The 27,502-nt window shown below is 39.3% G+C and overlaps 1 protein-coding gene across 5 annotated transcripts in view; it reads right to left on the minus strand.

Annotated features, from left to right (window-relative positions):
• NALCN (sodium leak channel, non-selective) overlaps window positions 1-27,502 on the minus strand; it is a 307,654-nt gene that overhangs the window by 170,264 nt on the left and 109,888 nt on the right. For all 5 annotated transcript variants that reach the window (XM_079138603.1, XM_079138602.1, XM_079138605.1 and 2 more), the window contains 3 exons: window positions 24,788-24,930; window positions 24,562-24,666; window positions 17,660-17,746 (listed from right to left, as the gene is read on the minus strand). In XM_079138603.1, coding sequence (XP_078994729.1) covers window positions 17,660-17,746; window positions 24,562-24,666; window positions 24,788-24,930 — 335 coding nt within the window. The remainder of the gene's footprint in view (window positions 1-17,659; window positions 17,747-24,561; window positions 24,667-24,787; window positions 24,931-27,502) is intronic.

Raw genomic sequence — 27,502 nt, forward strand, 5'->3', positions numbered from 1 at the left:
AAACCTCCTGATGAAATGGAACTTCTGTGCGGAGGTCTTGAGGGAGAACCTGATCCATGTGCCTTTCTGCTGGATAGTGTGACCAAAGGAATCACTTTCTTCAAGGGGCTAAAAAATGGCTAGAAGATGACTTCAGAGACCTTCAGTTAAAGATGAAAAGTAAAAATCATTTAATTTGTGTATAGCTCAATGTTCACTAGTCAGTGAAGAGGTTTTTATCCTATATTCTGATTTTCAGAAAGTCAATACCACAAAACTAGTTTCACTTTATCCTGTATTAAGAGAGAGTAGGCTGAGGATGAAAACATCTTTAAATGGTCATCAAACTGGAAAATGGAAGAAACCTGAGATTTATTTTGTACTTATTGCTTCCATAAATATTTATCAAAAAATATATGACACTAATAGCGAATGAGGTCTACATTGTACTTATGATTTGCCTCATTGTTTACATGACTTAGCTTAGTTAAGATTCATAACAGCCCTAGGAAATCATTCCCGTTTTATGGATAGGGAAACTAAGGCTCAGAGAGTTAAATAACTTTCCTCCTGTTACACAAGTGTTGAAAGTGTGTCCAAGGATTTGGATTCAAGTGTGATCCAAATCCACTGCCTACCCTGGCCTGGAGTTAGCTAAACATTCTTAAAACTGATTATTCTCATAATGGCTGCCATACAGTGATCACTTATTATGTTCCAGGCCATTTCTACATATGTTACTTATTTTTATTTCTTCTGATCTCCACAAAAGCTCTAAATGATAGTGTCTAACTCCACATTTTAGAGAGTGTTTAGAGAGTTTTACATATTTTTTGCCTAAGATCACCCAGCAAGTATCAACAGAGTCAGGCCTTGTACTCATTTGGTCAAAGTCCAGCTTGGGATTAGACCCGGCTGCAGGAGACAGCATCTAATGGAAGTAGAAGATGAAGGCTGTGGATGGCAGGAGAGGAAAGTGCTGACCACGGAAAGCAGCTAAACACTAACAGCACACTTTGGAGTCATGTCCTAGGCAGGACAAGTGCCACCACACCCTCTTCTTGAGGTCCCCTTTCTTTCCCAAACTCATGGAGAGAATGATGTTGGCCTCGGGTTTGTTACATACAGCTTTTTACAGGGTTAAGGTATATTCTTTCTATCCCTAGTTTTTCTAGTGTTTTGAACATGAAGGGGTGCTGTATTTTGTCAAGTACTTTTTCTGCATATATTAAGATGATCATGCGATTCTTGTCTTTAAGTCTACTTATGTGATGAATTACATGTATTGATTTCCATGTATTGAACCAAACTTGCATCCCGGGGATGAAACCCATTTGATCATGGTGCACTATCTTTTTAATGTGTTTTGTATGCAATTTGTCAGTATCTTATTAGGAATTTTTACAGACATGTTCATTGAGGATATTGGCATGTCCTTGTCTGGTTTTGGTATCAGGGTGATACTGGCTTCATAGAATGAATTTGGAAGAATTCCCCTACCTTTGATTGTCCCTGAAATTTCCTGTCTTAAGCAACTGAAAGAGCCTAACTGAAGCATGGCCTGTGAAGGGAAGGGAAGGCATGTCCTTGTCTGGTTTTGGTATCAGGGTGATACTGGCTTCATAGAATGAATTTGGAAGAATTCCCCTACCTTTGATTGTCCCTGAAATTTCCTGTCTTAAGCAACTGAAAGAGCCTAACTGAAGCATGGCCTGTGAAGGCTGAAGGGAAAGGCCTGCCTCCTCTGAGCACAGCCACTGTCTCCAGGCATCTACAACAGTCCAGGGCTCTTCATTGTCCCGCAGTCTTTATTAGTAGCATGGGCTCTGGAACAGATTGCCTAGAGCTTAAACTTCAGGGCTTGCTGGTGCTGTGCCTCTGGGCAGGTTACTCAAACTTCTCTGTGTCTCAGTCTTTTCATCAAGAAAGTGGACATAATGGTGTCTACTCCAGAGGGTCATCATTACTTTAAATGAGGTGACATTTGTAAAGTGCTTACAGTATTGATTGCACATTACAAATGTTCTATTAAAGGTTTTCAGGGAAAAATAAATGCATTCTGTGAAGCAGATATTTTTCTGTCAGGAATGATAAATTAAGAGCTCAAGGTCAAAGAATTGATTATATTGCACATTTGAGGGAGTCCAGAACCAAGGGAGATAAATAAAGGTGATAAAGGTCTAGTAATCTGAGAGATGCCAGAGCCACTGGAAAAGCAGGTTTTTAATGGGCCTTTGTGTCACCATGGCTAATAACCTGTTCTTATATTCACTTTGACTTTATATTACAGGTAATACAAAATCAAATTCCAGAACTGCCAATCAACATGCACATCAATTTACTTGCAGGAACTACTGACCTTTAACATAGATAAGCAAATCACTTGGCAAGTTTCTATTCTCATTAGAATTTTTATTGTTATTTAGTCTTTCTTTGCATTGTGAGAGTTAAATTCCATAACTATTATTCCTTTTCTATACTCTTTTCAACATAATGTTCTATTAAAAACATTTCAACTGATTTCCATTTTATCTGCATGACAGGAAAGCCACAACTTTCTCTTTCTATTTTCCTTAGCTGTGAATTTATGTCTTAAGTAAACTGTTATTACTGAAAGGTCCAAACAAAGCTTTTAGCCATGGCTGTCAAAAAACTTTTAAATTGGTTTTGTAACTGTCACAGCTTCACTTTGGTGCTGTCATTATAATTAGCTTGTTTTTTGTCTGAATGTCTACGTGTCCCTGTTGGTACAGAGTCATTAAAATAATCACTTACAATGGATTTTGATACGCTATAATCACCATTGCTTAGCTGACTTCCTCCAAAGTAATAACTTTCAAATATTAAATAAGAATTAAGGTGATAAGTATGTTTGGTAGCTAAATTTAAATATTAAAATCAGCAACTCCAGCTTTAATGCTAACGCTACTGACATGGACCACTTGGATGCAATTCAATACAACCCATATTTGGAACTGGCTATCAGTTTCCTTAATGCAAACAGGCCAGCAACATTACATCCTGACTCCTGCCTCTTGTCTATAGGACAGTCCAGATTTGTACCTTCAACTTGTATTTTCTTAAAGAAAAATTAAGGTAAAGAAAAAGTTAAAGTTGAATCAGTGCCATGTAATATTTTATAACTTGAGATTTCCATAACTGCATCATTTAATATAAATATAGAATCTATCTATATAGAAAGAAGCATATATACATATATGTGTCTATGTGTACACATAAATATGTATGCATATACATATATTCACATTTATATATTTAATATAAGATTCTCATATATATTAAATTTTTAAAAGTTCCCTTCCATTGCAATGTTATTTTAGCTTACATCTTTAAAAACATTAGCCAAGTACTGAATATGTTTTTAATTTGGTTTTGATCCAAAAACTACTTATTTGTGTATTTGACAGTTGGAATTACTAAAATATGAAAAAGGGACTATAAAAGAATCAGCCTCAAGGCAGCAAAATCTGTCAGTAATGCTCCAGAGCATTGCTACTCAGTGTGGTCCCTGGACCAGCAGCATCCTGGGGGGCTATTAGAAATGCAGGATTTCAAGTCCCATCCCAGACCTACTGAATCCAAATTTGCATGTTTAATAAGGTTCCCCAGGGGATTCATGTGCATATTCAAGTTTGAGAAGTACTGTTGTAGGTGATACCTCTGAGTAGGAAGATAAACTGGATGACTTAAAAATTATTTGCTCCTTGACAAATTCATGATTCCAAAAGACTATAATGACTGAAACAGACTATTAAAAATACTGACAGGACTATTGTAGTACTATGTTAGAACAACTCAAGAAAACAGTGTTTTCTCTAGATATCTGAAAAGTAATTCAGCATTGATACCTTGCTTTTCACCTAAGTGAGAATTGTAAGGGAAAAAATTAGTATTGTTTTAAGTCTAAGTTTGTGGGAATTTGTCACTGCAGCAATAGGAAACCAAACAACAACAATCACTGACAATAGTGATTTTGACAGAAACCAACTCAAATGTATGCAAATGATTGTACGAGAGTAGCCAGTAGTGGAAAATTCTACCTGACCAAATGGTCTCACCTAAAGGTACATGGCAGTAGGGGTCAGTGTAAAATTTATTATGAGCAAATGTAAACCTCATTATGCCAACTAGACTTTTCATCTTGCTTCATGTCAGAAAGCCTGATGAGGCAATGAGTCTGAAATAATGGTATCGAGTCCTATGTCAAGCAGAAGAACAAGAAAGGTCACAGTTTTGACTTTAGTGCTTGAGTCCGAAGCCCTCAAAGACTGTGAAGTCTAAGCCAAACATAGACAGGGCTCCTCACACAATTAAAATTGACCAACAAGATACACTGTCAGAAAGTGAGGTAATGTTTCCTTCATGCCAAGTATATCGCATATAGATGTAATAACATAATTTAATCCTCAAAAATTCTGCAGGATAGGTAATTTGCTACCTCTCTTTTATATAGAGAAACAGGCTTCTTGGAAAGGATGCAAAGTTTCCAAGATCACAGAGTTAGAAAGTGTCTCAGATGGTGTGGGACCAGAGCAGGTGATTTCTTGCTTTCTACTGAGTGGTCAAGATGCAGTACTCTAGATATTAAAACCAACAAGAAGCAGTTTCCTCACCAAGTTTATGGTTGAAAAGAAGGCAGAAGTACATGAAGCCTGTACTTGAAAGCTGAAGATAACCCATTTCTTGTTGAAGAACATCCAAGTGTGACAGTGTCAGTTTTGAAGACAGATTGAGCTGAGTGTAAATCTCGGTTCAGAGCCTGATTCAACCTCTCGCTGACAGTGTTCTCACTTAAGAAAGGGTGGTGATAACATCTATGTTTCTAGGTTGTAACATGAAAATAAATGAGACTATTTAGTATAAAGCCTAGCCCACGGAAAGCATTTTACATTCGTTCCATGACTCTTAAAAATACTGAATTGGAAAACGCTCTATGAATTTAAAGGCAGAGATACAATCAGTCACTGTTAGGGAAGGTAAGAAGGTATAGCATGGGAAAGCAAGTGGATAAGATAACTAACTCATCTTGAAACGGACCATGAAAATCTACAGACTTTTCAAAAACCTAAATCTATCCCGTTTTTAGTGGCATAAATGTTTGAGTACTTCATAGAACCTCTTTCTATTAAATTTCTCATGTTGTTGTTTTAATGAAATAATGTCTAAAGATTCTGAAGGCACACCAAGATTGTGGCCAGAGAGGCCACAATAAAAACAACTTGGAATACTGGATGTTATTATTAGGGTAATAGTACAACTCAGAAACTGAATCATTTTTTCAATTGACTTGTGTGAATAAAATACCTTACCTTGACCAACCCCCCCAAAAAATCATCCATAGAACATTGCATTGGTCATTTGCTAAAAGTGGGGTTCTAATTATATTTCAAAATAAACATATTGGGAGAAATCAATGCAATTACAAGGTACAATTTTCAAAAACCATCTTACACATGAGCCAGGAGCCTAAGAGCAAGACATAATCACGTAAAAAACCAAATGCACAAAACCTAAAATACATCTTCCATTTGCAAGTGGTACATCCTTATTTAGAAGGCATCTGGATGTTCACTGTTTTCACAATCAGTATACAAAGTCATTCTGTCCAATATAAGGAATTTGCATTCAAAAGGTAATATATTTGCATCAATACTGAAGACAGACCAGTGGATGTCTTCAGAGACTCTAGACTCATCTGCCTGTCCTTGGAGAGACAGGATGAAAGAGACCCACAAGTAACTCCCCACAGGGGTATTGGGAGTCCCTGATACCCATGCCCCACCCCCAGCTGCCACACCCGAAGAAGAATTGCTTTTTCTTGGAACAGAAAGCTGAGTAAGGTCCTAAACATCTGGGTGTCAAATTGTAAGGCGAAGCCAGAGGAGTGTCACAACTGTCTGGGCCACTCCAGTGCGGCTTGCCCTCCACCCTGCCAGAGGCTAGGGGTTAAGTTACAAATCAACAAATGTTGAGTACTGCGGAGATACTTCAGTCACCAGCTCCTGACCCTACCACACAAACTGGAAGAACTACATGCCCAGTGGAGGGAAGTGCTGCTAGACTGGCCGATTATTATTCTGAGCCAGTGATTTTCGAGAATCTTAGTCTGTGCAGAAGAGCCTGGTGGCCTCCGGTTGAACCCACCTCCCCAGATCCACACTGACTCAGTCATGTGACTTATTTTGGGAGTGAGACAACAGCACAGGGGAGTAAGCAGTGCCTGTGTTAGGACTTGACTCTTGCTGCTGTTGGGAATTGAGCCATCCCACTGACACACTGGGCTCACCTAGTGCATGGTGAACGTGGACCCCAGCAGCCTTTTCACCCATTTAAACAGCCAGTGAAGCCCAGAAGCAGAGATGCGAGCTGACTGAATAGCTGACCACAGACGTGTGAGTTTGGCTGTGATCAGAGATAGGCTCAGACTGACAGGGCTGTTCCTTCAGTCAATCTGCAAACTCATGAGCAAAAATTAGCATCTGCATAGCCAGGTATGGTGGTATCCCAGTAGCTCGAGGTATCCCAGTAGCTCGAGAAGTTGAGACAGGAGGATTGCAAGTTCAAAGCTAGCCTCCGCAACTTAGTGAAGCCCTAGGCAACTTAGTCAGACCCTGTCTTGAAATTAAAAAAAAAAAAAAAAAAAAAAATTAAATGTGGGCAGGGGTGGCAGTAGGAATATGGCTTAATGATTAAAACTTGTTTGTTAACCTTCTAGCTGCCCCAGCTCCTCTGGCACCTCCATGAAGCAGTGATCTCCTCTGGGATATTTGAAAACTCTTTTCTAATACTAAACAATGACCCTCATAGGGAAGGAAGAACACGTGGGATTTTTAAAGGTGATTGGCCCTGCTATTCTAGGTTGGACCACATAGATCTGGTTCCATCCTCCTCTTCAGACTCATTAGGAGCCATAAAGCCCCAGCACTCACAGAGATTCGATGCCTCACCAAGCACTCAAAGCACACAAAAGCCATCCCGAGGCACTGAGAGACTGTCATTAAGACCACCGAGATCTGGCTACATTAGCAGAGGTAAAGAATATTTAAAATGGAACTTTTCCTTTTACCTGCCCAATAAAATCATCTGTTTGAATTGATTTAAACCATGGTGGATTTTCTGAAAGCTTCAATTTAGGACAACATGCATTTTCCAGACGACAATGCCATAATGGATATTCACAATTCAAACCATCATACAGAACACTGCTTAATATCTCTCGTTTCCTCATACTTCATAGTCACACATTTATGGATTAGTGGAAGAAAGGAGAAGTAAATGAAGTCCTGTGCAAAACCCTTTCAATTAGCTCAGCTATAATTTAAGGATTAAAACTCAATGTCCCTACATGACTTCATTACTGACATTGGAAAAAAAATAGAAATGAAAATGCTGAAATCTTGGCTTTTAAATAATGAAGTGTTGACCTTGCTTGTTTTGCTAGACATGAATAATAATAATAAAAATCAAAGCATTAGTTCTTCAATATTTTTTCTGCCGTGTTCCCCGTATTTAGAAAAAGAGTAGCAGAACAGGGAAATTAAAACACACCAGTATTATTCACTCCACCCAGAGTTTTCCTCCAAGCCAACAGCTTTATGTTCTGTTGAAAACTGTGCATATGTGTTTACGGGAGCAGTCATGTGGCACCTGTATTAGGGGAGGGTGAGAATTTGTGTGGGCCACATATGTGTTCAATCACAGACAATCCAAAAAGGATGCGTGTGTTGCAAGTGCCAATCATGAGAAAGCGGTAATGCAGTTGACAGAGAAGAAAGTGACCAAAGAATCAAGGAGCCAGAGGTCATGTTGTTGAGAAATTTTTCTTGGACCTGATTTTGAGAGTAGGGCCATTAGGATGGAATGGAGATGATTTAAAAAAACAAAAAGCTGGAGGACTGACTTCATGATAGAATTTGCACAAAGATGGGATTGGGAGAGGGAAAGACAGAGGCCTTCCATGGGTTTGCAAGCTTCTGGAAATGCAGGGAAACTCTGGTTTCTTATGCTAAAGGGCAGGGCAGAGAGGTGTGCTAAGTTTTGCTACAACGGGGTGACTGCCTGTGATAATGGGGGAACAGGCACCTGCTGGACACTGAGATGTTAGTCAAAGGATACAAAATTACAGCTGGGTAGGAGGAGGACACTCCAGGAGTCAATGAGTGCTGGGGTGACTGCAGCTACAGAGGACACACTGCTGGCAGAGTGGACGCCCAGTGTCCTCACCACAAATGTGCTGCCTATGCAAGGCCATGTCCACGTTAATGGGCTGGATTTACCATTCCACAGAGTACATGTGCTTCCAGGCAACGTGCTATATGTGATAAACACATGCCACCTTATCAATTTAAAGAAATAAATAAATTTGGGGGGAACAGGGGAAAAGAAATATGCTTCTGCAATTCAGGAAAGAAAGTAGAGCTGGAGCTGAGGACCTGTGTGAGGGTTCACTTCCTGCAAAGGAGCTGAAGACCCTGGGGAGGAGCGAAGGGGGGTAATGACAAGGGATTCTACAGGCTGAGAGAGCTGCCCCTTCCCACCGCCCCACTCCCCACCCCGGGCTAGGCATTTTCTGTGCATCAGTTCAAATACTCACACAATCTGGAGAATGTCATTATCCCCATTTTCCAAGTAAGGAAACCGAGGCCCTGAGAGACAAGCAAATTGTCTCCTGAGCTCTCTGCCACACTCTTCTCACCCTAGGCAGTGAGTATAGAAATCGGCTTTTGGAAAGTCTAAACTCTAGTGAGCACCATCAATTCTTGAAGTGATCTGCCAGTCTGTGGGAAGGTTCATTAAGAAGACAGACATTTTAAGAAGTGTCTTGGATGTCGTTTCCTCCCTTGAAATACATAGCCTACCTCTTCCCCATCTTCGGCTTCAATGGAAATTTTCTCAGAAAGCATTAAAATGCCATAGTAATAATTTTGCCCCAATTTGACCTACTTACGGTGAGAGCCTGTTACCTCTATTCTTTGCGGGGGAGGACCGGTGCAGGAGCAGCCAGGTCTCACGTATACTCTCATTTTCTTGTCAGCCTTTCTTTATGATAATACATCACTGGGTCTGTGTTGGAAGATGACTCCAAGTGTGCAGCCACATCTGTCAAATTGTCAAGAGATGAAAACTCCCACCTAAGAGGCAGGGGAAAATGGCTTGTCACAGCAGCCGCTGAGGAATGAGGTCCCCGTTTAATTGAGTTCTATTTATCATGCATTAGAGTGACCCCTTCACACAGAGGCTGTTTATACAAAAATAGCATTTAAATCGCTACTTAACTGGCTGGTCTGATGATAAAAGAGTCAATCAGAACTTTTTGGTTTTCTGAGATGCACAGCTTGGTACACATTCAAAGAATTTTCTGTGATACCATATGAAAGAAGTAAAGATGGAGGTACGAATTATGCATTCGCATGTCAACCGTGACTATTTTGTATTTGTATTTATATCTGATATTGTAATGCCTTCTAAATTAGACAGAGGCAATATATTCCTTAGAAATATACAGAATTTCCCAAAATCATTTAGAATAATTGTCAGGTAAGAGGGCAAATGACATAAATAAGCAATCAATAGATTACTTATAAAGCTACAGAAATTCATAAGTGGTCTATGAATACATGAAAAAATGCCTAACATTTACAGGCTGTAATCAGAGAGATAGAAATTTAACATTGTGAGACACCATTTCATTCATCAAGTATAAATGTCTGAATGTCTGATAACAAGACAATGAGAATTATTAAAATTCTCTCGTAGGTGTAAGTATGTGTGTATATATATATCTATATCTATATATATAAGATCAGTATTGGGGCTTGAACCCAGTCTTTTTTATTTTTTAATTAAACTGTCTCCCTAAGCAGCTGAGGCTGACCTCTAACTTGTGATCTTCCTACCTCAGCCTCCTAAGTCACTGGGATGAGAGATGTGCCATCACATCCAACAACTTATATATTTTTATGGTAGAATAATATGCAGGGATGAAAATGAAGTGGTTAAAAATAAAAAGTAGACTGCCTGAGATGAAATCCCTAGACCCTAACCAGCTACATGATCTTCATCAGGCCACTTTTGATCTCTGGGTCTCCACTTCATCTGTAAAACAGAAACCACACTAATACCTACAGTCATGGTGTTCTTGTGAGCACTAAACAATTTAAAACCTATAAAACACTGTGCTGACACACAGTGAGTGATCAATAAATGACAGCTAGTATTATTTCTAACACATGCATAGGTATTTTTCATAGTTTCCATATTATTTCATAATATACATTTTAGTTATGCTTCTATTGTCACATTATAATCACACACAATAGTGAGATTCATTGTGATGTTCATACTAACATATAATATAATTTGGTCAATTTCATTGACCCTCCCCCTTATCCATGATCCCCTACTCCAACTCTATTGATCTCCCTTCAAATGTGTGTGTGTGTGTGTGTGTGTACACATATCTGTTAATGCAAGGAAATGAATTAATATATTCTGAAATAGCACCAATTAACAAATTTCTCATTGGGAAGTACATGGGAACTATTTGGTATTGCCCTAAAGAAACTATCTTATGGGTGATTTGTGATTTAGATTAGGCAGTAATAGTCTAGTTAGCCGTTAATATATTGCTCAAGTCCCGTAGGATGCAAAATTTTGGTAGAGAAAACTATGCCTGAGTTACGGTTTCTGAGGTCTTCTCAGTACTTCCTGTGATCACAGAGTTATGTCCCTCTCTGGTCACTCCTGGAGCTGACAAGGATGGCTAAGTTCTGGCTCCAGACAGAGGTGAGGCAAGGTTCTCACAGGTGAATAAGAAGGGAGCTTCGCATTACTTTGGGTTTATGCTGTAGGCGCACCTAATATGAGAAGCCCTTTGTACACCTAAGATCTTATTAGTGGATTCAACCAACTGGATAGAAAAAAATGTTGCATTTGTACTGAACATCTACAGACTTTCCCCCTACACAATATGGTATAACAACTATTCATATTGTACTAGGTCACCAAGAGATGATTTAAAGCATATAGGAGGATGTACATATATAATGTGCCAATACTGTGCAATTTATATGTAAGGAATTTCAGCATCCACAGGTTGGATCACGTGGGGGTCTGGAAACCAGGCCCCCAGGGTTCTGAGGGGAGGATGCACTTTGCTTCAGTGGCCCTGCTGCTTGTTTCATTCCTCATGACCTTTGACCACTGTTGCCGGCCTTCTATAAGGCCATCGTATTTCCTCCGTCTACCTTCTCCTTTGGAAGTCTTCAGTGAGTCTCATCAAAACCTTGATGAGAGGCCCCCAAACTCAGCCTCAATCAGTCACGTTTAGGTAATACACAAGAACCAGAGTAAAGTCCGAGTATTCAAGGTGAGAGATGAGAGACAGAAGCCCAGGACAAAGACGGGAACCAGGTGGCCCAACCAGAGGGAGAGAAAGGCTCAGAAATCATCACCTGGGAGGCTGGCTTACGCCCATGACAAGTGCTCTTTTTGAGCATGTGGTCTGTTCCTCACAAATGAACAACTCTTCACTAAAACCAGCTTGGTTCTCTCAAATCCAGGAAGGAGGTATTTTTGTCCCTGTTTTGCATAAATATGTCCAAGGTCATACCAATAAGTAGCAGAGCTGAAATAAATTTTCCCCAGTCCTCCTAAGAGGCTGAAATACCCAATTTCTTCTCCAGCAAAGAAAATGCTGTCCTGGGTATCGTTTCACAGAAAGAGGAGAAGGATGTCTGGGGCTGGGGAGGTGGGAAGGGAGGCAAAAGGAGATGTGTGCTGGAGGCAGTTGTAGCATAGACAGGAGGAGAACCCAGCCACAGGGGTGGCTTATCCACATTCCCAGGCTTTTCCTTCTCACTGCTGGCCATCATTTCCTGCTGCATGAACCAGAGACAGGAAGGGGAGGCTCTAGGCATTGAGCAGATCAGCAGTACACAGGGCAGTGGAGACAGAAGCAGAAAGATATCCAGGCAGGATGAAGGGCAGGGAGGGTCCAGGGTTCACAGAACATTCGCTTATTTAGTCTTAATTTAGGAATGAGCTTATTAGGGATTGCATATGCTTATCATGACTAAGTATGCCATTAAACTTAGCCTTGTTAAACATGTCGTGAATTCCATTAATATTCGACCATCATGAGCAAAGTTCTAGCAAAATGAACATAATTGATATTAAGTTGATTAACAAAAATTTTCAACAAGTGGCATTAGAGTTCACCACATGACATGGCCAAAGGCCACTCTGCTCGTCCTTCTGACCTAAACCTGAGATTCTGCAGTTAAACTTGGGTGTACATATATTTTCACTTATTTTAAAAAAAACAGAAAAGACCACTCTAAGGGTACCAAATTGAATCCTTTCCTAGCATGCCTGCATATGAGTCCACTATAATTACAATTATGGGCATGATTATAATTATAATTTATGTCTAGGAACACAGAATGGATTTGTATAGTTTTAAATTAAAGACCAGAGGTGCCTATTTTTTTCCTCCTGAAATGGCTCTATAGAGTCTATTATTCTGTAAAGAGTTACTACATGTCCTAACTCATTTGAATATCCTAATCACTGCTCACTGGAATATATAAAATTTGAATAGATTTATTATTCAATTCCTAAAAGATAGAAAGAGTAAAAGGGGGGGGGAAACTATTACACATTAAACATCCAACATCACAGAAACATTAATTATACCATGTATTTAATTTAGCAGGGTGTGGGGAAGATTGAGTCACATCAATTTATCTTATGTTATCAAATTGCCTAATTACTCATAGTTGGTGGGGTAGACAGATGTTCAAACCAATAAACTAGACAAGGACAGAGAAAGCTGGGGAAAAAGTGAAAAATATAAGATACTACCAACCAAAAAGAGGTGAATCCAGAGCAATTTAGACTGAAAGAAGAAAGGAATGATTTTTTTTTAATGTCTTTCATCTTCTGGAGGAATTTGAGCCAGTCTTCATTTATGCTGAGCTATGAATTGAAAATTTTGAAAGTTTCAGAACATAAAATCTACAAAAAGGTTATTTTGAATGAAATAATTATTGTAATACCATCTTTCAATGTGATCCAAAGTCACATTGTTGTAAGTTATTTCATGGGTCACTCAAACAAATGTCCGCCAGGATATTATGAGAAAAGCAGGCCCAGAGTGATCTATGAAACAGAGGGACCAGCGTCCCCTCTGGAAAGAAGCAGGTTCATTTCTCACTGTGCTCTGTAAGCACAGGCACAGGGTGCTCTTAAAACACCCTCTACTCATGCATTTCTGCAAGCTTCTGTACCTTTATGCATTTATGAATTTATTATTTTTTCCCACAGAGTCATGGATAACAAGATATGTATATACACTCTGTGAAAAAAATCTGTATGACACCAAGCACTCAGTTATAGTCTCTGGGCAAAACATGGGGAGCTGGGAAACTAGGGCCAGTGGAGATTCTGTGCTAGGCTAACGCAGCAGCCACCACCCAGTCCAGACAACGCTGATCGGTGGAAACGAGAGCCCTGTGCCAGATCTTTCAGCTTTACAAGAGGAGTAGACTACGTGAATTTTCATGTAAAATACTCTGTTTATAATATTTTGGGTCAACTTTTTAAAATTCCACTCTAAAGACAAAAGCAAAAATTCTTGATCGTCAAAAGGGGACTCTGTCATCCCTCAGATATTTCTGATTCCTCATTTATCTAATTTATTTCAACTACAACAAGATGACCAACTCAAATGAACTACAGCTCTTTGAATGAATTCCAATAAACTATATTTATTTGTTAAGGTGGAACCGGTTTGGGTTCCTTTCAACTGCGTGCTTCCTGAGTCCACATTTCTAAGCACACACCTATTGGTTTCACATGCTGAAGAAGATTAAGAGCGTTCTGAAGGAGGAGCCAGAGCCAGCCCTGTCAGGGCTCTTTCCCCGCAGCAGAAGAAACATGCTGGCAAAACTCTCCGAAGTCATACAACACCATGCGACCTACGAGACTTTCTAGAAACAAACTCCAAGTGCCCTTAGTGGCAATGGTCACTATTGACACAATCCATTCACCTTCTAGATCCTGGGGACAAGACCAAGGGTGGGGTGGGGAAGAGCAACTTCTCAGGAGAAGTCCAACAGGCACTTTAAAGAAGCCAAGAACTCGCGAGGAGTCAGACAAGGCCCGTTGTTCCCATGGCGGGTCCTTCTCTTGATTAACAAAACCAGTCCTGCAGATGCCAGGTGTAGGGCACAGTTCTAGCAATGCCCGAGGTGGATATAGCCTCCTCTCTCATGGGGTTTCCCCTGGCTGGAGAAACAGACTTTTAATACTTAGTGAGACCATTATATTTACTTTTTTTAAAAAATTGTAAGAAACACCAAAGACAATTACAGGATGAAATGGAGACAAGTAACTGAGGTCCCTGGCCTGCCTGGGGAGGATGAGGATGACATGGAGGGAGGGGCAGAATGGCTTCAGCCAGTAAGAGGAGTGCAATGGCCGGAGCTGCTGCAGGTGGAGTCTGGGAAGAAGACACACCCTGACCTCCAGGGGAGGAAGGAGTGAAGACAGGTTGGAAGGGCAGCTCTTTCTTTTTATGTTTTCTAGAGTTAACTTTTAATAATGAGAACGCAGTCACATTTTACTTGGTTTAAAAATAAAAATAAGTGGCATGTGCCACTGTGTCTCCTTAGGGGTGAGGTGTTATTAGAGTCCACAACCGTGAGTGGATGCTTCAGATGATTTTTCTGTATTTTCTTTCCTTATTAGTGCATTATAGTTGTATATGTTAGTTGGCTTCATTTTGACATAACTGTACATGCATGGAATTTAATTTATTCCATTTCAGTGCCCAGCACCCCTCCCCCCAATTTCCCTCCTCTCCTCCTTCCCTCTACTCCCCTTCCCCTACTCTACTGGTCTACCTTCCACTCATTTATTTATTGATTTTTAATTGATGCTTTATAGATTCATGTAAAGGTGGCGTTTGCTGTGGTATATTTACACATGCACACAGCACAGTTTTGCCCAACTCATTCTACATTTCCTGTTATTTTCTTTTGACATTCATCATTAGTAGAAGCCAGCAAGAATTTCACAACCATTTTCTCTTAAATATATTACTCATTTAATTCTTTTCTTTTACTTATTAATTACTAATTACTATTTCTTTTTTTTTCTCTGACATGGAAACATACTCTATTCTCAGTTCCTGCCCACCACAAACAGACCCCACCCCTGGCCACCTCATTCCTTGTCCACACTCTTCGTGAATATTGGCTCTTCTCTGAAGCCTGCTTAGTACCACAGACGTGCAGGATGTTGAGTGGAACAGATCTCCTCTGACGTCCTCCCTGTTTCTAACCCGGGGATTCACATTCATAAAACCCACCAACCAGCTGCTCTCTGCGCACCATGTCTGGGGTACGGGTCTCTCCCACGCTGCAGCTCCACAACAGCCCAACACGCCTGTGGCACCAATGTTTCTTTCTCCACACCCTTGCTCTGCGTTTTCACCACTATCTGTCCCTTTCCATTTTCAAATCGTTCTGACACAGAGACCGACTTGCTTCCTGATTCCAGGTTGCAACCTCAAGGCATCTATGGATAAGCATTTAGCAGATTTTAAAGCAATGACTTCTGGGTCCCGTGCGACTCTGATTTGGTACTTGAAGTAGCTCTGATAGTTTATTTCTATCACAAACCTGGGATCCCTAGCATATGCTTTCAGCTGGATAAAACAAGGGACCAGAAGATCCAGTTAGTCTGGACTTCTCCATTTGATTGAGGTGTAACCTCAAGAGACTCGCCGAGGTCCTCTTAATATGCACCTCCTCTGTAATTGGCTGACAGGCATGTCACTCTTCCCTTATCACATGGTTGTAATGAACCTCTTGTGAGTCACTCCCTTCCTCATTCTCTTGGCCTTTGAAAACGTCACTACCTCATCAGGATTTTCCCTGACATCTCAGATGAAGAGAGAAGGCTCCAAATTATACAGTCCCATAACGTCTAGAGTTACTTTTTTCAAAAACCCCACTGCTCCTGTGATTACCAGACCAACATGCCTTTTTCTGCCCACCCTCAAGCACACTAGAAGTTCCATGAGGGTAGGACTGTGCTTGTCTTGCTCAGGTCTACCTTGGTGTCTAGCACAACTTGGTGTTCAGTAAACACCAGATGATGGATTCATGAACGATGTCCGTGAAGGTGCTTTTAAAGAAAGCAGCTACCACTATAATTATTATTGTTATGAGTATTAGTAGGAATAGTAACAGATGTAGTTGCAGTAGTTGTATATTAGCAGCATCATCACCATCAAATACAGGACAGAAGGAGAAACACAAAACAGTGACAATTTAATATTATCAATATGCATGTATACTCTTCCTCTTTTCCCCCTCCGTTCTTTTAACAGATAGAAAAAAATATCAAACAGCAAAATGAAAAGGTAACCTATAGACCGAGAGACAATATTTGCAAATCTTGGATTGACAAGGGTATAAAATCCAAAATATCCAAGGAACTCATACAACTGAGGAGCAAAAATACAAATGATCTGATTTTAAAATGAGCAAAGAACCTCTGCAGACATTTCTCCAAAGAAGACATATGAATGGCCAACAGGTATGTGAAAAGGTGCTGAGGATTACTACTGCCAGGAAAATGCAAATTAAAACCAAATGACACAGCATCTCATACTTGTTAAAATGTTGATTGTCAAAAATTACAAAAGATATGTTGGTGAAGATGTGGGAAAAGGGGAAAAGTTGTACACTATTGGTGGGAATGTAAATTGATATAGACATTGCAGAAAACACTGAGGAGGTTGCCTAAAATATTACAAATGGAAATACCCAATGATTCTGTTGTCCCACTACATCATTTCTATCTAAAGAAAATAGAACCCACATATCAAAGGCATACCTGGACTCCCATGTTTATGGTAGCATTATTCACAACAACCAAGATAACAATGGAATACTATTCAGTCACAAAATGATGGAATATTATTCAGTCCTGTCATTTGTGGTAACATGGATGGAACTGGAGGGTATATGTTAATGAAATAAGCGAGGCACAGAAGAATAATACCATCTCTTTCATATGTGAAAACTAAAAATGTTGATTGCATAGAAAGAGAGAGTAGAATAGTGTTTACCAGAGGGTAGGAAGGGTAGTAGAAAAGATATAAATGGTGGTTGTATCATAAGTACCAAAATATAATTAGATAGTAAAAAGAAGTTCTACCATTCTAAAACACAGTAGGGTGGCTACAGTTTATAATAATTTATTATATATTTCATAAAGGATAAAGAACACATGGTATATACACCAAATAGAATAACATTCAGCCGTGAAAAAGAAGGACATTCTGTCATTTGCAACAATATGATGAAGCTAGAGGACACCGTGCTAAGCGAAAGGAGCCACAGAAAGACAAGTGCTACATGACCTAACTTATACATGGAATCTGAAAAAGTCAAACTCAAATTCCTCCTGTACATCCAGAAGAATACCAGGTCCTGGGAATACAGGGTGGAGTGAAGTACTGTCCATGACCTCTGGACCATAAATCGGGGTAAATATAATGCTTGAATTTCTTTGTACAAATTAAAGTCAAACATCTTTGCTGGGTAATGTAAAAAAAAAAAAAAAAAATGACATAGTACGGTACCTGGAGGCAGGCTGGGGCACGTCCCTGGGGCTTGTTGACATCCACAGCTACCAGCTGCCAACCACCAGCAGCATCTTCGTGAAACATCTTCAAGACAAAGAGGGGGGTGAGTCAGAGAGACATTTAATATGGAACACTGAGAACTCTTGTCTCCAGCTTTCGGCACATTTTATGTCATTGAAAATGTGTGTTCTTATAGATTTATATTTATAACATGAGTCATTTCAATTATGTTCATTTTAACACTAAAGACTTGGGTGAACAATAATAATAACAGGAGCAATGATAATAACTTCCTTTTATTGAGCACGTGTTCCTCTTCAGGCGATTTCTATCTCACATAGGCTTTGTATATAATTGCTCAAATATTATTCTTCACAAGATAAATACTATGATGAATATTTTATCCCCATTATATTATTATTTATTAGATCCTGGAGAAAATGTAAGCTAGAATTCTAACGCATGGTATCTAATGTGATTTTTTTTTTACCGTAGGTGGTACACTTTTTCTTTAGTGGGATTTGTTATTGGAATAACTAAAAATAGTCTCATGGTAAATAATATCAGAAGCATTCATGGAAGGAGACTGGTATTATTTTAATGGTAGCAAACTGGCATGTTGCTTTGTTGACTTTCTACAATTATCTTAACTAGGCCACAACTCATCGGCTCAAAAGAAATTTCAAGAGCATATTTACAAAGGGAACACATAGTTTCTTTGGCTTAGGAGATGTAAATGATTGAAATTCCAGATACTACAGACCTACTAAATTCTGAAATCCACTCACTTGACTGCCTAGGTGATTATCTTACTGCATATTTCACTATCTCAAAAATTATTTATCCATCAATATTATACCCAGCTGGAAGACATTTCCCACCTGTAAACATTTTCCCACTGATAAATTTTCTCCCCAGTTCCTTAAGTGTGTGAGTTCATGTGTGTGGCAGGAGGGGGCTGGAACAGAACAAGGTGTAATTGCAAAGGTTTATTTTCCTAAGTAAAGAAACTAACTATAACCATTCACTGCTTTATTCCTACCTGAGGTCACTGTTTTGTACACATAAAATTTCCTTTGCCACCCTTATTTATGCCTTCCTGTTAGACTAGCCCTGTGTTGAAAAGGGTAACTGTTGATAGAAGTCTGAGTCAGATGATGCAAGGGATATTACCTAAGATTTATAATCATAATTTCAAACTCCTGGCAGTGGGGACAGTAGATCATTTGCAGAAAGTACACTTATCCCCTGTGTAAGTGAAGCCAGAATTCACAGGCTATATATGTATTTTTTTAAATGACAAAATCGAGGTACATTTGTACACAAAGACTCTTTGACCAAAGATGCCACTGCAGATCATTTATCTCAGTTGCCCATTTACAGTGTTCACTTTCCCTTTTAGACTGAATTTTAAAAGCTATTCTTGGTGGTAGAATCAAACACATCCTTCGCAAGTAGGCTCATTCTGAGAATACAAAAATGGGTGGAAATGCACACCTGTTAAAATGCCTTTTAAAGTCCCTATTGGAATTCTGGGACTCTCCTTTTAAGGACAAAAGACAAAACCAATCTTGTCTTGGTTAAGAGCCCTCTGTTGAGAGGACATATCCCATACTGTCTTATCACACTACAAAGCATCCCTGGGGCTTATATTCGCTTTGATCAGTCAAAGACTAATTTTCTTTGTTAAAATATTTTTTCCAGCAGACCAAAATCAAATGAATCAATTTAATTGTTAGTAAAAGAGTTCTGTCAAGGTCATTCCCTTGTATGAAATAAAAAGTAAAGGAAATGAAAACATGTTCAATTTCTCTTTAGTCCCTTAATTATAAAGTAACATGTAGTAACAGCACAAGATTTTTGAGAGAGAAGTTGGGCTAGTCAGCAGAAGCCAGGAATTCTTAGAGACTCCAGTCCTTGGTGGGAATGTGGTGAGAGCTGCTAGCAGCCCTTCTCTGTTATCCCCGTTTTCCAAAGTCAGAATTTTCATGGGCACACTAAGCCTCCAGGAAAAAAAGAAGATTAATTCTTGTCCATTTTTGGAAGTTGATCTTGACCATCTAACTACATATTGGCTTATAAGATTCAAGCAGAAAACTTCTCTTGCTCTCTATATTTCTCCTTCTTGCTCTCTGAAATATGTATGTGAAGGTTAGTGCTACAGCAGCCATCTTAGTCTACTAGGTAAATTTGGGAATGGAGCCCGTGCAAACAGGAGCAGAAAGGTGGCAGGATGCTGGGTCCAGCGCAACACAAGCCACCAGACCAACCATACCACACTGTGGACTTCAATTCTATCTTAACTATGATGCTTATTTGGGGCATTAGAATGTCTAATGATTCTTTCTGTTTTAACTTTTCCCTTCTCATTATCTAATCAAACATGTTTACATAAAACACTTAGAAAATCTGGATAAGCTGTTATAAAAAAGAAAAAAAATTATTCCATCCCTCAGAGACAGCCTCCACTAACGTCACCCTTCCAGGTATTTCACACATGCGCACACACTTCACCGGTGTACAAACATGAGATCCTTGTCCTTTTGTATTAATTTACTTTCAGCAGACCTTCATGTCAATAAACTTCAATCATTTTAATGGTTTGCATTTATTTATTTATATCCTAGTTTGTAATCCACAACTTATTACTAGATGTTCAGAATGTTTTCATTTTTTTATTTACCAAAATACCTCCATAAATAACCTCAAATATAAATCTTGGACTTTTGTCCAAAATTCTTCTTAGGACAAATTCCTAGAAGTGGAATCTCTTGGTCAAATCATATATATATTCTTAAGGCTTTTGAGACATTTTGCCCAACAGTTTTCTAGAAAAGAAGTTCCTATAAACTTTCTCACTGACAATGTATGAGCCAACAATTAGGAGAAGTTAACATGGGGCCAGAATGTAGACAGCATGTTGACTGTGGGGCTCGCCATAGCTAAATTAAAAGGAGGTCAGACCTCATAGTGAGTCAACTGAAGGCTCTTACATCTGAGCAGCCTGGCTTGAGTCCCAGGTCTACCAGTTGCCTGTTACATAATGTTGGGTAAACTAATTAACTTTCCAATCCTTGTCACTTTTTAATCTGCAAAGTGGTAACAATAATAGAATGCACTTCACAATGTTATTGTGAAGATTAAAAAAGTTAGGCTGTAAAATCATATCGTGCCTGGTGTCACTCTCAATATCTGTTAGTGCTTGTAATACGGCGTTGTGACTTGGAATAGTATCAATCATAACACAAATGGATTTCCACAAGCACTTTCCTTTCGCATAATCATGTGGAAACCATGGAGATGTCAGCCTAGAGAATTCTCACGGGGTGTCCGTTTGCCACTGCGAGAGATTTATAGTGGGTGACTTGCTCACAAAGTAAGGATGCTTCTCAAATAGTTTTTCTATAGGCAGAATATCATCATTACTCTCATCTTGTGAGAGAGGGAACCCTCGTGGCACAGGGAACAGCCAGGAACTGAGACAAAATCCCGAACCCAAGTCGCTGCCCACTCACAGACAGAGCAACATGGAGAAAATCTACAGTGCATTTTGAAATTCTTATGCTGTTTGGATTCTTTCAAAATCAACCATTCTTAAAAATAGGTAATAACCACCATTACACAAAAAAATGATGGAGGACATCTGGCTTGATTTCATTATTCAATAGTAAAGCCTGTGATAGCTTCCCCAAATCTGATCCTCATACATGGCTTCCCGCGATGGATGTAGCGTTCCATCACTGCGGCCTCTGCTTGGAGAGAACTTGTGGTTGCTAGGACAGCCCTTCCCTGACTGCACTCACTGTCCTGCTTTCTCATATTTTAAGGGTGTACATTCATGTGGAAACTGACGGTCTTAAACCACAGTAAATACATTTTTCTAAAGTACAATCTTTGAACCTTAAGTTACGCCATAGCTGTTTTTTTGGCGGAGTAAGAATCCTTTCCATGTTTGGTCACGCGTCTTTTCATCTACGTTTTCTGCCTTTTTACTGAGCACTGCGCCACAAGGTTGCTATGTGTATGTTCTAAGGCTGATGATGGGACTACAAAGGAAGAATAACTCAAAAGTGCCCTTTAACTCTGTATCAACCCTATTCTTATAAGTCTTCTATCTTAATTAGGGACTATGAATTCAGAAAACTTGTGTTAGTGAGAGTGTTCAATCAGAGACAATAACAGACCCAGAAGTTACTGCTCTCTTTATAGAAGCAAGTATTTATTTACCAAACCCCAATAGGACCCCGCTACATCTGGGAATGAAGATCTGCATTAAAGAGATGCTACACTCAGGACTTCTTCACAACCCAGCATCCATTGCCAGGAAAAATATCCAGAACACTGTGGTAGGAGCAGACACAGGGACTGACATCACGGGAGTGGGACTCTCTCCCTGCAGTCCAACCATCACTGGGCACGTGGTAATGGTTGCCCAGGGCTCAGAACTATGCAGGTATGAAACTCACAAGCCCCTTCAAGTTCAAGCAGACTCAGGAGTACCCCCTTGATCATTTCTACACCATTTTCATCTTCCTTGACACAGACTGTATTACTGCCCCCATAAGTCCTTCAGCATTAATTTTTCTGTAGTTGGTCTACACTATGACTTAAAGGTCTTTGGTGGTGGTCATTTAATGGTTATTTTAAAGAAAAGTCCTCATTGTTGATTCCCTTTTGCCTCTGAATGGTCCATCTCAGAGCCAGTTCCTAGTGAGCTGCCTAAGATGTCAGCACACCACCGTGTTGTCCTGCGACTGTGTGTGTGAGTGTGTGTGTATGAGTCTGTGTTTCTACACACATGGATGGCTGTCATGAGAGCTACATTGTTTGACACATTAAAAAGTCCAACATGCACAGGATCCCTTAAGAACTTCAGTTAGGAAAAAAATACATATTGAATGACTGCAAATTATCCACACACTAGAGAAAGGCAAGAATAGACTTCAAGTCTGAACAGCTGTGTGCTTTACAATGCCATCTTTATTCTGTTTCCTTAGACTGGCCTGTTTTGTTAGAATTAGAAACTTGTGGTTTAGTGTTTTAAACCACTTTAGAAGTCCTTCTTCACAGTGTTTGGCCAGATTTTACAACTACAAGAGAATCACAGCAAATGCTGCCTCTCCCCATATACACAGAAAAGCACCTGGGGGGTCTGGCAAAGGGGATTGAAGGTGGGTGGGGCCTGCGGCCGTTGCTAGGCTGCCTGAGTGGTCTTTCACCAGAGGATGCCTGCAGGAGTTTAGTCGCTTAGCAACCGGGTCCTCAGTCACAGCATTTTTCTTAATGAAGGTTTTTCACAGTTCTCTGTGTGATTACCTCTACTCACAATTCCTCTGAATTACAGACTTATGCCTTCTGATTAGTACAATTTTGCATCCAAATAATTTTGTACAACTTTGTTCAAAGTCTTCACATTTCATTTTCTACTATAACTGCGGACAGATTTGGTGACACTGCCAAACATTGCCACTCTAGCTGTGATTTTACCTATCAGAGTTACCCGATAAACATAATATGGACTAACGACATTTTAGGTCATCCTCCAGGGACTCTGCATGCACCTCAAGTGTGAGTTCACAGTGCCATGTGCCATTAGGTCTCAATGCTTGTGACAGCATGCCCTTGGAGAGGCTATCACCTTAGAGAAGCCTTGGAACTTTATTACACCTCACAGTTTGCTAAGAGATGAGAGGAAAGATAAGAACTGGATGTGTTTGATTCCTTGGAGACTTTCCTATGTGGAATCCATGACATAAACCAGATAGCATTTGGGGGGGAAAAATCATACAAAGAAATTTTTAGGTTCTTTTTTTCTTTTTTTTTTTTTTTTTTTTTTTTTTTTTTTTTTTTTTTTTTTTTTGCCAAAAGTGAATAGAATCACCACTGTCTCATCTGTGATGGATTGTCAGAACAGTCGAGACTCCACGGCATCATAAAGATGCTATAGCATTATAAGGGTTTTCTTACATGTCTATATCTTGAATAGCTTCTGAACACATAATCCTAACGATGAGTTGATTTGAAAGTTTTGAAAGTAAAATTTGTACATTGAACCTTTCATAGATATCTTGTCCTAACAGGTCAGTAAAAGTGGGTATAAATGTAATAATTTTAAAAATATCTTAAAATAATATAAGGGATTAAATCATTTTATTCTTGATTCTGGAATTTTGCTTCTCTCTCTCTTCTATGAAGATTCATATCATAAGACATAAACCTTCCTCTTTCTAACTACCACCAGCACAAATACACAGAACAAAACCAAAAATAATGACAAAGACATTGCTGAATTGCCTTCATATGTAATTAACTGCTCTGCTGCATTAATTGGAAATGGCAGGCCATCTCCAATTCCTTGGGAGCTTATGTGAATCCTCCCAAATATATAGTGACTCCACAAAAATCACAGATATGCACTGGGGGTGAGGGATCTTCTGCATTCTTTATTGCACTATCATTCATTTGTTCTGAATGAAATAAATTTTCTGCTCCAAAACTTCTAATCCTGTACATAAGGGCCATTATCTGGGCTTGCAATTATATGACTAAACACTCATAAAAATGGGAAATTCCATAGTTGCTATATTGGATCTGCAAGGCCTATGAAAGCTTGTGATGTCAGAATCAATCAAAGGTCCATAATAAATGTGGTTGGCAATCTGGGTTTTGTATCTAAATTACCAAGGAGTTGTTCAAAATATATAGGCATCCTTGTGACATCCCTGAGAAGTCAGACGTGACTGTTTTGGTTTAGTCCCTGCACCTGTATTTCCAAACAGTTCCCTAACTGTGCCCGACTGCAGAAGTCCATTACCCCACAGCTTGTTCTCATTCCACTGACGAGGATGGGCTCTGTCCCTGTCTAAGTGGGCTGTGACATCCTCTGGCGGACACCATACCTGCGTGGTAGCTGTGGAGGTTGTGCTGCTCCTTGATCCCCACATTTGTTGAAATTGAACTCTGATTTCTGCAAATGTTTCAATGATGACGGCGATAAATACATTCTGAAAGAAAATTATAAGCCATGTTTACCAAATGCTGGGAATGAGGGGGCAGCTACAAACCCAAAGGACTTGCAGATCTAGCCTAACATGGGGACTTTATTAGTATGATTCCTTCCAGTACCTTAACAAGCCAGGCAAGGAAGAAAATCAGGGTGATGAAATAGAAGTAGGAGCGCCAGCGGGGAAAGCTGTCAATAGCTCTGTACATGAGGAACACCCAGCCTTCCTGAGAGGCAGCCTCATAGACCGTGAAGATGCTGGTGCCTGTCGGGAAACAGAAGAGCAGATCGGGTTACAGCTGACTTTTGAAATAGAAAAGCATTTTCAGAGAAACAATCAATATTTATTCATGCTCATTTCTCAATGACAGAATCTCTTCTGCGCAGATTAAACTTGCATATGACATTTAATCATTCCCATGCTTAGAATTCTGCTGCAGTTGTTTCTGACTTCAAGCCAAAGAAATTTCAATATCTTCAGCAATAAAATAATTTCATATTATGTCTCTACTTGTTAAATGCATCTAGTAATGGGCAAAAGGAAACAAATATTCCAATCATGTATAGATTAAAAAAAATGTGCAACATTGAAATTTTCCACTTGGGGTTTAGTACTTTCAGTATGTTGAAAAGCACCCACCAAAGTTTTAACAAAAATGAAATAAATCTGAGAACTGGGTTGCATTTGAGAAATCACTTTCTCATGGGGAGAGTAAAGTATCTCAGGATGCACACACTACTCTGATGGAGCTTGTGTTCGGATTTCATGATGTTTACCAAACACCAAAAGGTAAGGTGGTAAATCATCAAAAGTGTCTTCTATTGGGGAGGGCTGTCTCATTGAAAATACTCCTGATAATGGAAAGAAAGTTTAAAATGCATGGATAGATTTTTGGACATTGGTTAAGAGAACCTAAAATACTATGCAGGAAAAAAATGTGTTTTATCCTCACAATACTATGAGATATTTTACAGGTGGGTAAACAAAAGCATGTAAAGACTAAGGAACTTGTTCAAGGATGTGCAGAAAATGAATAACTAAGGAAGTATAACTAGCTCAGTCTTTCTGGAACAAGGTCCTGCACACCTAAATAAGATGCTTTACATCCTTGGTGTACATAACTCCTAGTCTTTGAGGAATGAATTGAATGACTTAGTTTCTGTAAGGTTTTTGGTATAAGGTGAGTTTTTAAGGTATTTCAGATATCATTTCTTTTACTATTATAAAATAGGAAGTTTTTGTTCAATGCCATTTTGTGAGAAAACATGTAAGTAAAATATAAAACCTACTTAAGGTTGATTATAAGACTAATATAAGTTGTTATTCATAAAACTGGTAGGCATAAAATAAATTCTACTGATGCAAATGAGTTAAATTATTATAGAATATGAGCCAGTGCCCACCCATATACATTCTGATCCCATAGAAACATACAACTAGAATGTGCACTGAGCAAATGTCCAAACCAAGAAGAGGGGTGCTGTAGCTAGGTGGACCTCCCTATTCTGAGCCTGTGCACACAGGAAGAAGGATACTCAAGAGCATGGAGGAAATCCCAATCATGCAGAGCAGAGCAAAGTTGCTGTGAATGCAGACAGTGAGACAGGAGGAGGCTTGGAAGAAAAGCTGAGAGGAAGAAGGAAAGCACAGCTCTATTTGGTGATTGCCTGATACGCATTAATGTGTGTTAAGATGCTCTTTACAGAACATCCTATAGGCACTGCCGCTCTCTCTTTTCTTTATATGCTTTACGTATTTTTTATTTTTAATTGACACATAGTAATTATACATATTTATGGGGTACAGTGTGACATTTCAAACATGCAAGCAATGTATAGGCAGTCAGATCAGGGCAACCAGCATATCCATCTACACAAAGAGTTATCAGTTTTTGTGTTGTTTTGTGAAGGAGTCAAAATTCTATTAGCTACTTTGAAGTAAACAATTAATTGTTGTCAACCATACTTATCCTACTGTGCTACATTCAAAGCACCCAGTCCTCTTTCTGCACATCCCCCTTCACATCTTCCCAGGCTTGGTAAACACTCTTCTGCTTTCTACTTCTGCGACCAACTTCTCAGCTTCCACACCTAAGTGAGAACGTGAGGTTTATGGACTCTCACTTTAAGAATCCTGTTTGTATATTGGTGAATCATGGCTCTAACAACTGGCATTGATCAAGCTTACAGGCATGCTAAGAAAATCTGTCTCATTAGGCAGGTTGAGGGTGCAGATGAGGGCACATATTACCCATCACACTTTACAGAAATGGGAAGTGCAAGTTCAAGAAGATGCACAAGGTGGAAAGTGGTAGGACCAGTCAATGAACCCACTCATCTGGTTACTGATCTAAGATTTTTTTTTTTTTTTTGATTATACTTTTTGTATTTTCTTTGCTTGAAACTGCACCTTTAAGAAGAGATTGTTTTCTCTGGTCATTAATTGAATGAATGAATATGGCCACGTTGAGATCACATCAAGGCATTCTTGAAATAAAGAGGACTTTTCGAAGTTTGGGAAAGAATCACAGACAAGAAACAAGACACCAGCAGCAAACAGGAAGGAAGCTGTTTCCTTGAATGATGGTGTGCACGGAGAGGGTGAACCACTTGCCTCTGTGGGCTGAAGATGAAGGACCATTTTAACATAAAACAAATAATTGCTGTCCCTTATTTCCTTCTAGTTCTTAAATGAAAACAGAAGAGTGGCTGCTGAAATCCGTTATGAACCACCATTAAAGTTTAATAGCTTTGCCAATTGACCATTTTTCTGCTAAATTATAGTGACTGTTAATATAAGATTAAACCTGAGCACAACACTGGAAGTCATTCTACTG

The sequence above is a fragment of the Sciurus vulgaris genome (genome assembly GCF_902686455.1).
Source record: "Sciurus vulgaris genome assembly, chromosome: 4".
Taxonomy (NCBI): domain Eukaryota; kingdom Metazoa; phylum Chordata; class Mammalia; order Rodentia; family Sciuridae; genus Sciurus; species Sciurus vulgaris.